Source organism: Tachysurus fulvidraco, chromosome 2 (genome assembly GCF_022655615.1).
Source record: "Tachysurus fulvidraco isolate hzauxx_2018 chromosome 2, HZAU_PFXX_2.0, whole genome shotgun sequence".
NCBI classification, from domain to species: Eukaryota; Metazoa; Chordata; class Actinopteri; order Siluriformes; family Bagridae; genus Tachysurus; species Tachysurus fulvidraco.
The window spans coordinates 10,860,502-10,871,427 of record NC_062519.1 but is presented as its reverse complement, the minus strand read 5'-3'; the positions used below and the strand labels follow the sequence as shown (position 1 = coordinate 10,871,427).

General features: G+C 36.9%; 1 protein-coding gene across 4 annotated transcripts in view; it reads right to left on the bottom strand.

The window, feature by feature from the left end:
- Positions 1-5,533: 5,533 nt before the first annotated feature.
- Positions 5,534-10,926, bottom strand: part of hdac11 (histone deacetylase 11) — a 36,830-nt gene continuing 31,437 nt past the window's right edge. For all 4 annotated transcript variants that reach the window (XM_027143958.2, XM_027143956.2, XM_047809952.1 and 1 more), the window contains 3 exons: positions 10,655-10,751; positions 8,407-8,585; positions 5,534-7,526 (listed from right to left, as the gene is read on the bottom strand). In XM_027143958.2, coding sequence (XP_026999759.1) covers positions 7,287-7,526; positions 8,407-8,585; positions 10,655-10,751 — 516 coding nt within the window. In that variant the 3' untranslated portion in view covers positions 5,534-7,286. The remainder of the gene's footprint in view (positions 7,527-8,406; positions 8,586-10,654; positions 10,752-10,926) is intronic.

Genomic DNA, 10,926 nt, shown 5'->3' with positions numbered 1-10,926 from the left:
TGGCTGTAGTCTTCATTCCAGGCTGGAATGAGAATAAATCCATAAAGACTTTATGGAAATAAGCTGATCAAATATGTCTGCAAAAGCTTTCCTTTTAGTTATAAAGGAAAGCCTTTCTGTTTCATTGTTTTTCACACTTTATTATCAGTAATGTAAAAAATGTGGGATAAGAGGGCACACTAATTTCAACATAAATACCAGCTGCAGGACAGATATTGCCCAGACTCCACCAGCTTACACACAAGGATCATGTCAGTGATCATGTCAGTACATGAAACATATATTGTTATAGAGTATTTCTTTGGTGGTTTTATGATGTGCGTAGTTTTCAGAAAAGGAACCCATCACCCTACCTCCAATGTTTCTCAGTCAGAAACAATTCACACTACTCATGCTGTAGGCCACCACAGAGGATATATAAATTGCAAAAAAAAAAACCTCTTTCAAAATCATTCATTCACACCACACAAAAAAATGGAAATTATTTGTTGCAGATTGCTCTATTACAGCTCTGGTTGAGTAAATGAAGGTACAAACTATATGTCAAGAGAGAGAAATAAACACTGCATGCATATAATTATAGCAACAGGAATAAACGTAAACAGAGTATCCAGCTGAAGAAGGATTATTTGCCTGTCTACTTGATGTCCTATGACTATTAATTCAGGTAAACTGTGACAGAACGCATATCACATATAACAGCACTGGCAATAATTGCAGCTGTGCCCCCAAATCACAGGTATAAATTAATGTGTTTATTGTTACACAATACTGTTTATATATTAACAACATTCAAAAGGCTTTTTGTGAAGGATGCACAGCTTAACTAGATTTTTAAAAATAAATAAATAGTGCAATAGCTGAGATTACCTTATCTGCATAATAATATGCTCATGGATGGATGGATGGATGGATGGATGCATAGCAAACAAATATTAATGATGGATAATTGCTATGGTATAAAAGAACTGTGGTATGCTATAAAATGAAGGACTGAACCACAATAATCCATTACATCCAGAACATTTTAAAAACCGAAATTTCTTTGATTAATGTTTCTTTTAGTCACAATTTAGCAATTTGTTCATTTTGAGAGTAACAACAAATTTCCCAATTTTTTCACCTTAGCACAGTAAAACTAGTTCCTTTCTGGTTCCTCTTTGGCAATCCACAACTGGAGGAGCATGCCGCCTGTGCCAGCTACGTGTCACTGCTGAGCTGTTGTCTGCTTGCAGTAAATTTACTTTGACAGGATTTTAATAACAGCTCCTGTGGTCCGACTCCCATGCAGCAAAGGTGCCACTTATTGTGGGCGGATGGCTGTCTTCAGAGAACTGATGCATCTGGATAAAGCCCAGCTGTTCAATTCCATTCACAGCTTTCTAGATTGCTTAAACAAGGTGAAAGATTTCAATTGAAATGTCAAAATTTTAGGGTTGGTAGAAAACTTGCTCAGATTTGTATAAAAATGGAACAGTTGAAGCACTGATGAATACTATCAATATGTTTCTAAATAGCTAAATACTTCTTATGATGATAACAGTATCTCTGCATTAGTAATGAGCGTGGCATTTAAAGTTGAGCTGGTAAGTCTTCTAACCCCTGTGCAAGAGTATAAAGCTCTGCATAGAAAAAAGTCTTGAGAAATGCCATTGAAAATGAGCAATAGCACTTTAATGAAAGGGCCCATTTCAAAATGGATGAGCACAATCAGAAACCTATTGAGATTCAAAAATATTACTCCAAGACTGTGTTTACCTGTAACAAGAGACTGAATCTAACCAAAAAATTATGCACCTGCTGCCTTTCTGAAAATTCACTGACACAGTTATAAGAAGCAACAGATTACCCAATGGCTTAGCTTGAAGTGGGAATGAGAGAACTAATAAAACAGCCTAATCTCATTTCCATCTATATTACATTGCCATTACAGCACTATGCACTCCTCATGCTGGTCTGCACTGTACTAGCAGATGGTCTCCAGGTTGCAAGGGTCTAAAGAATGGGTGGCTTTTATAATTAGGTCAACTCAGGCTATGTGGAAAATGGGAACCAGTGAATGCTTTAACTACTGGATTAATGGGTGAAAAACTGTGCAAAATTTGTTGCCTGTGGCATATTCTGAATTCAAGCATAAAAAACTAATTTCATGGGACCCACTGATGATATGGAAAAGACTAGCTTTAAGGATAACTTGAACATAGTGGCATAAATAATAAAGAATTGTTTTTCTTTTTAATTATTTAGAATGGCTTTATTAGAGAATAATAAAGAAATGTGCATTGCAAACAGAAATGTGCACGTGATAACTTTCCTGTCAGTCAGATCATTTTATTTATTTATTTTTGTGTGTGTATACATTTTTTTCAGACTATTATAATTTTTGCTTAAAGCAGATTCATTTATGAAACTTGTAATGGCAAGACACAAGTAGGGAATTCTCTGATAATGTTCACTATCACTTAAAGTATGTGAATACTCACAGATCACACATCCCCACTGTCTGTCATTTTATATGAGAAATGGATTTTCATATAAAGAGGCTTAAATCATTTTATTCTAAATCCTAAGAGGGTTTGTCTGGCAGAGATTTGTTTTACAAGTGCCGATAGTTTTCAATACTAATAAAATACAATGATATTAAATTAACAACTTTTACACAAACCAGCATTTATAACCAGAAGTATATTAAAGACATCGGCTTAAAAAATGCTAAAATTCAAACTACTCAGCAATAGTGTCAGAAAATAACATAATTCTAATCCTTTGCATTATGCAAATTGCATAGTGAGAAAGGATAAAAGGTGCAATGCATACTTAGCATACTATTAGTGTATTCAATTTTATGATCTTTTCTCTAGTCCTAAAGTATTCACTGCAAGCACTGGCCCTGTTTCATCATCCCTTTCATCAACCCCTGCAAACTGCTTCACTAAGAACATCTTAGCTACTGAGTCAGCACCATGGTGCACCATGAACACTTTGACAAGGAAGCACATGCCCAGAAGAGTGCCACTTGTACCCAGGGGTAATCCAGTAGACCTGAGAACATTTGTCCAGCCAATGTGGGAATCACTGCAAGCACAGTTTCAATTCATTGTCAAGACCCATTCTATCCAGTAGACCCAAACAGCCCTACAGGACTGTATGCACTCCCACTTCCTGATCCTGTCTGCTCTACACAGAATTCAGCAAGTGATCCACAGCAATAGACTCATTTTGCCTTCTGGATGCTCCTGGCTCTTCCTGATGCCCTACTAGTTTGGAACTTCCATTACCTGAGAATCGCTCAAGCTATTGAGGATGAGCGCACACAAATACTCAAAAAATTGCCGTGGATGATCTCACTTGGATAACCTAAAGATTACTTTTATTAAAAACAGACCATATCTGATCCATTCTTCTTGGATAATTTCACTTGGATAGATTTAAAGACCCCAATGCTTGCACTGAAGATACTTTCTACACTGTAGAAAGTACTGTCTGACATTGAAGTGTACGAATGTAAAATGGTAATGATCTCTGGCTACAAGTGGCACTCTCCTGGGCATGTTTCCTTGACCGTGTCTCTTTGTGCTTTGTTAAACCTAACTATCTGGCATCACCCAGAAGAGGATGAGCTTCTTTTTGAGTCTGGTTCCCACTCAGGATTTTTCCTCAAGTCATCACAGGGAGATTTGATTTGCCACTGTCGCCACTGGCTTGCTGTTACAGGTGAATGGTAAAATATGCCACTCCCAGACATCTGTGCTTTTTTTTTGACCCCTTGGAGCAGTGGGGCTGCTCAGAAAATGATCCTGAATGCCCAAACCCTGAGTACATGGGACTTCACACAGGTATGCTCCCATGTGGGAACTGTTCCAAGTATGGTATATACACCAGTGGCTCAAGTGGAGCTGGATAGTTGCAGGTTCCCACTTGCTCAATGTGTTTGTGGAAGACAACATCGTATGCCAGATTTACTCATAATAATGAAACAGGAAAATTACTCTAAATTCTATAAAATCCGAGAACGCTTAGAAGACTCTAATAATCAGCAGGTCAGTGATTAACCATAGGGGACTTTAAACTAAGAACTTTCATTCATTCATTTTCTACCTCTTTATCCGAACTTCTCGGGTCATGGGGAGCCTGTGCCTATCATGTGTGTTCAATTTAAGTAGGCACAGTTCTCTCTCCATTTTAAGTAGATGTTTTAAAAAAAATGGACAAACATATACATTTATTGACCACTAAATTAGAAATAGCCGTAAACCTGCACTTTCATACAATTATCTACTCAGGCAATCAGCTAGCTATGTGGAAGCAGCACCACGTGTAACTATATTCAGAAACAGGTCAAGTGCTGCAGTTAATATTCACATCATAAATCAGAATGAGGGGGAAAAGTGATCTGCATCTGTGACTTCAAACTGTTGATTTTCACAAAACGCAGTCACTTGAGTTTACACTGAATGGTGCCAAAATCATGTGGGCGAAAAGGCCTTTTTAAGAAGAGATATCAGAGGAGAATGGTCAGATTGGGTCGGGATGACAGGAAGGCACATGGTAATTCATACATTCTTTCTACCTGTTATTACGAAAGCATCTTGAAATGCACAACACATTGAACGTTGAAGCAGATGTGCTACAACAGCAGGAGACCACTTGAGATACTTTTGAAGCTACAAAGAGCACATGCTCACTGAAACTGAACAGTTGTTTGACCAAACAGTCCAGATAACAGTCCAGATGACAACCTGTTTGAGTACTGTATGTGCATGAATGAGATGCTCCTAATAAAGTGTTCAGTGAGTGTACATGTACAGTATATAGTGTATCTCTCTTCTTTTCTGTGTATTGCATTATGTAAATGTGTATTACAAATGAATAAGTACTTTAAAGCTAACATTCTTTATCAAAAATCCATTTTGCTTATTTCCAAATCAGGAATTTCCCCCTGCCAGTTAAAGCACCACTGGATGAGGCTGTAGTGTGAGTGCATATGAAGGTCAGATGAGGAAAATAGTGCACACCATTAATAAGGGCTATAAAAGTGAGCCAGCAGGGAGCATGTTCAAACAGACGCTTGAGCAACTGCGTAACTTTCAGACTAGCAGTTGATTTAAATGACCTCAGATGTTTTTCAGCTGACACAATGATCCCTTTGTTGAGATAACCTCTGAAATCATCTAAAGGCATGCTTATTTGAACCATTTTGTACGCTGTTTTCTTCTTCTGAGCAGTTCAATGGTTTAATGTATGGTGTCATGTGGAACACCTGAGGGAGGAAATGAAATGAGAGAATGTTCCCCCAAATCTCCCCAACAGTCATCAGCACAAAGGAGACAAAATCTTTGTGTGGAGAAATGATGATAGTGTCACCCATTTTCTCACCACGCTTAGAAATTAAGTGCTCTCATCATTAATCACATTCTCCAGGAGTGGAGAGGCTTTCAAACAATAAAGGGGACACTTTTGGAGGTACTGTAGCACGCTAATAGAGAAAGAGCTACATAAATCACTTGTACAGCGAACAGAAGCACAACCATAATCATGTAATTAGATTGGATTTATTTGCCCAGTTCTCACACAGAAGAGATTTAAATCTGAATGCCAGATACCAAAAAAGAAAAAATATGAAGAATGCATATGCAATAAGAATGCACAATATCATGGCACTTTTGTTAGATGCCGCACCATGTAGTGTGTGGATATACGGTACAGTAAGCATCAGTATTTAAATACTTACACACACCTGACCAGACCTCAAAAAACATCAGTTTAAGTTCCCCAGAGAGTTCAAGTGGTTTAAGTGCAGGGATCAGTTTAAAGTATAATTCATGTCAATAAGGGTTTGCTACAAACCTCATCAAAATAAACAAAAGCAAAGAGAATGATCATAATGTGCAGTATTCAGTAGCAGGAACAACACTTTTATTCCCAAATACCTGCTAAAAAGTCACATTTAAAGCACTGAAACTTGCATGCACCTAAATTCAATATTCCTCAAGGAGCTATAAAATCAGCCTCTGCAATCTTTCTAATCTTCCTCTTACTTTCATACACATCCTTTCAACAGAGAATAGAGGAAAGCCCTCATTACAGTTATTAGTGCTTTTCTCAATCGCAATTCAGCAGCCAAGCACTAAACCAAACAGACTGCAGACGCAACTACAATGCAAAAAATGACATCTTAGTGTAGTCTTGAATTTCATCAAATTTAGTTACTATTTCTTATAGAATTACAATAAACCACATATAAGCTAATCAAGGCTTCTTCTTTTATTTTGTTTACTATTTCTAATTAATTCTAAACATTTATATTTCAGAAATGATTGCTCAAAATAAAATAAAAACAAGAAATTTTGAAACTTAAAAACTGATCACTTTTAATAATATTCAATATATTTTAACATGCTAACCTCGCTTTCCAACAGCCACTGACCAAAATGAAGCATCTATATTTACATAAAAGGAAGCACTGGCTAATTCTTGTTTTGACAAAATAAATCCGCATGGTTGTGAAAATGGTTCTGGTAAGTAGAGAGCAGCTACTTTTTTGAGGGGCACCGAGCACCAGCTATGAGGACATATTTATAATTTATATTCCCTTGGTGCTGTATAGCTAAATGTAGGTGCTGAGTCAGGATGAAGAAAAAGAACTTGTGCTGGGGGCACGAAGAAGTTATGATTCATGAAAGACACCTTTGAAATGAGTCTACTGAAAAAGTCAAACTGAGTAAGAGTGGAATGAAGAGCACATTCAGTTGGTCAGTCCCACAAAGCCAAGGCAATAAACCTGCTGATGAACTCTCCAAGCTATTGCTGCTGAATTGTGCTAGACCTGGTAATGCTATTATTTATGGCTTTATACATTTAGAACATTTCACAGACTGTGTAATGAGATTAATGAAAATATGAGCAAAGCAGATTAAGGTTAGACTCATGATAATCAGGAGTGCTTGTATCAAATGACTTTTGGTACTGTTCTAGAAGTAATTTGTTTAATACAATAAATTTAGAAACTGCTTCCTGTATTGGAATTGCTGTAGCTTAAGACAATTTAAATTGTGCAAACAAGCATTGCATAAAGTAACAATGTAAAGAATTTAAATATCATCTTAAAGGTTTAGTTTAGAGTACCACAGATTAAAGTAGTATAGGCTCGAGCAGCTAAAAATATAAACTTTCCCCTCACTAAAACTGAAGAATAAAGTTCCTTGAATCATCCTACACCTTATCATGAGTAAATGCTTGTTAGTGTACAAAAATGAGCATAGTGCTGTTAGGCCAATAAGTAAAAATCAGACGGTATTGAAATTTGCCCCAGCCAACACGGACTTGCTCAACATGACTGGCACCGCTGACTGCCCCGCCTCTTCCAACACCTCTCCACCAATCAGATGCTGTCTGTGCAGGTTCAGGATTGAGTCAGCAATGATACGCGCTGTCTTCTTCTGGTAGCCGCCTGACGTCACCATGAGAATGGGGATCCCTCTCGTCCGTGCTGCTCTAAACACGATCTCATCTCTCTTCACGATGCCCTGAGAGCAGAGAAAGTACACGGTAAACACAGTGACTGTCACTCTCACATTCTTTACTATTTACCTTAGCAATGTGCTACTTATCGGTTTATATTTATTAAAGAATGAAACTTTTTACCCTTTTTAAAGTTAGATTTGATGTTGCGGAATATCTGTGATACATTTCAGTACCTATTATCATTTATATAATAATGTTATGCAGTAACATTTAAAAAAAAACCTTATATAAGTTACAGCTTTATCTCTACACAGAAAACTTCTAAATATCATTACAGGATTTTTTATTCCACTTAAATGCATCACCTTCAATACGTGCCACTGTGAAACAGCTGTTACTACAGAGATCTTGGAAAGACTTGAATCAAGGCCAACAACATTTGTGCTGTTAGAGAATATTTATCAATGACCAATCAGAACATTAAGTTCAACAGTGTGGTGGTAGAGGCAGCAATAATTCATATGAACATTAGTCATTTCTTTTAGATTTGCCAGTATATTTGCAATACAAACTAACTTTATAAAATAAGGATTTTGAATATCAAATTATCTGTGTGCATATGTCTAAATAAACAAACAACCAAATAAACAAACACAAAATTTACGTTCTACTTCTGGAAAAGAGATGTGTAGAACAGGCTCTCCTTTAATTAAAATCCTTTTATTAAAATTATTACTTAGAACAGAAGTTTTTTCTTTTCCTGCACTCCTTATGCAGAAATATAATTTATTATTTTCTTTATTTTTATATCCATCCAAATACTTTAAAAATAAACCCTATACTTAATAAAAATGACCTTGCCATATTTGTAGCTAAACTATTAGTATACTGCTTTTCCTCAAATAATCCAAATACAGATGTGTATATCATTAGGTTGTGTACCTGAGGGGAAATGGCCAGGCCTCCAAGAGGATCACCATCCAGAATATCAGTACCTGCATTGTACACAATTATGTCAGGTCTGATCTCATTCAGTGTGCCCTCACAGTGGAGCTCCACCATCTGGAGATACTCAGTGTCTTCTGTTCCCCAGTCCAGCTCCACTTTTCTTTTAATGGCTCCTACACGCACGCACACACACACAATCACGCACGCACACGCACGCACGCACACACACACACACACACACACACACACACACACACACACACACACACACACACACACACACACACATTAGTCTTTCATCTCAGTTTCATTAATTCATTTATTCTTTCTTCTTCAGAAACAATTGTAGTGGATGCAGTCAATGGTGAGGCAACAACGCTACGTCACTATGCCACCTATACAGTACAAATTACAGTACTAACCTAAATAATGGTACATTTCTGAAAAAAAAAACTTTGTTTGACCTCTAACTCAACATCCTCAACATTACCGACGTCCTATTGATTTCCTGCTTTGCTCCGCTGTCAAGACTGCATCTTATTTTTCTCTCTTTTACTTTCTGCCTACAAGTCCAATGATTAAAATAAAATTTGCATGATGGCCTGGATTACAGAGACATGCAAAATTAAGTACTGTATAATGACATGGAGACAAACTGCTTTGAAACACTTTAAAGACATAATTAACCTCTGTGGCCTTTTAGTGCAGATGAAGACATGGGTGAAAAAGTTTTCAAAAAGCAAGGCACTTTCTATTTAAACACATCGTAATGTCATGGAAGGAAAATGTCTCAGGAAAAACAAAGAGAAACTAAGCTAAAACACACCTTATCTTGGAAACCCAGGCTGCACTTCCTAATGAATATGTAGGATTGACAGACAAATTCATTCATTTATTTATATAATAGAGCTTTTGTTTAGAGAAATGTTGAAAGAAGAAGGCACATATTCACTGAAATTAGCAGGCTGAGTTTGTCAGGAAAATATGGAATGATGTATACGCTAATACTCAGCTCTAGCACAGAGCTACTCTACGGAAGAGGACAGGTTCCCTTTTGAGTCTAGTTCTTCTCAAGGGTTTTTCTTTGTTACCGTTCATTCTGGATTGCTCTTTAGGGATACATATAAATTAGATTTTTTATTTTTTTCATTTATATTTCTATACAGCTGCTTTGTGACAATGTCCATTGTTAAAATGCTACATGTTGAACTGTTGATGTCTTTTAATGATGGCTTTTTTAATATTTAATTGTATAGTAAAAAGTGTATAGTATAATATATAATAGTCCTTTATGACAGTGGGGTAGTCCTGAGGTACAGGGTAATCCAGAGCTGAGTATTTTGCTTATTTATTGCATTATTCATACTGTTTTTTTCCTTCTTTTTCTTCTACATCTTCTTTATGGTCTACTTCTTCATTAATAATATTATTACTATTATTTTCTTTACCAGTAAAAATGCAGACGGGAGGCACTATGGTAAAAGGCAAGCCGACTAAAGCAGTGTGATGCTCAGGGCAATGTTCTGTGAAACCTTGGGCCCTGGCATGTGGAGGAATGTATGATGTACCACGTACCTAAATACTGTTGCAGACCAAGTACACCCCATAATGGCTAAAGAACTCCCTGATAGCAGTGGCAGTGGCATTTTACAGCAGGGCAATGTGTCCTGCCACACTGTAAAAATTGCTCATGAATGCTTTAAGGAGCATGACAAATAATTTAAGGTGTTGGTTTGGTCTCCACATTTCCATGATCCTGATCCAAGCATCTGTGGGATGTACTGGACAAACATGTGTGACATTTCTGCATAGTGGCTTACAGGACGTAAAGGATCTGCTGCTAACATATTCATTCCAGATACCCCAGCACACCTTCAGAGGTCTTGTGGACTGTATTTTTTGGCCTGCACGATATACAGGTGGATTTAATGTTATGGCTGATTTTTGTAGAATAAGAACAGAATTACTAGACATTAAAACATGGAAAGTAACATGGCATTACAATATAAGCCTTCTGCACAACACTTCCCCCTTTAGGAGAGTGAATGCGCTGTTTCATAATCGAAGGGAAGCTCTGGGTTTCTTTCTTTGAATAATTGTATGCACAATTGCTGATAACGTTGTAAAATTGCTCAAAGTACCTTAATTCAGGATTACAGATTTTAATATCACCATATTACAGCCGTCCTCAGATAATCCTGTTGTGTGATGTGATTTCAGGATCGGAGCTTTGAACACTTACTCTTTGCATATCCGTCCCCAGGGTAGATGTGCCGATTGTAGACATCCATTATGTAAACCCGTCTGTCATCCAAGAAATCCCTCTCATGGCCATTTCCCTGGAAAACAAAAGCAGAGAGCCAAATAGATACAAGAGTATCATTTGCAAATGCAAAAATGATACAGTATCTTAGAAAGTTCCCAATGCAAAGATGATATCTTAGAAAGTAAAATCAATAGAGTTTAATTTATCAAACACTGAGATTTTAATAATTGAAAAAACTACTTGCACCC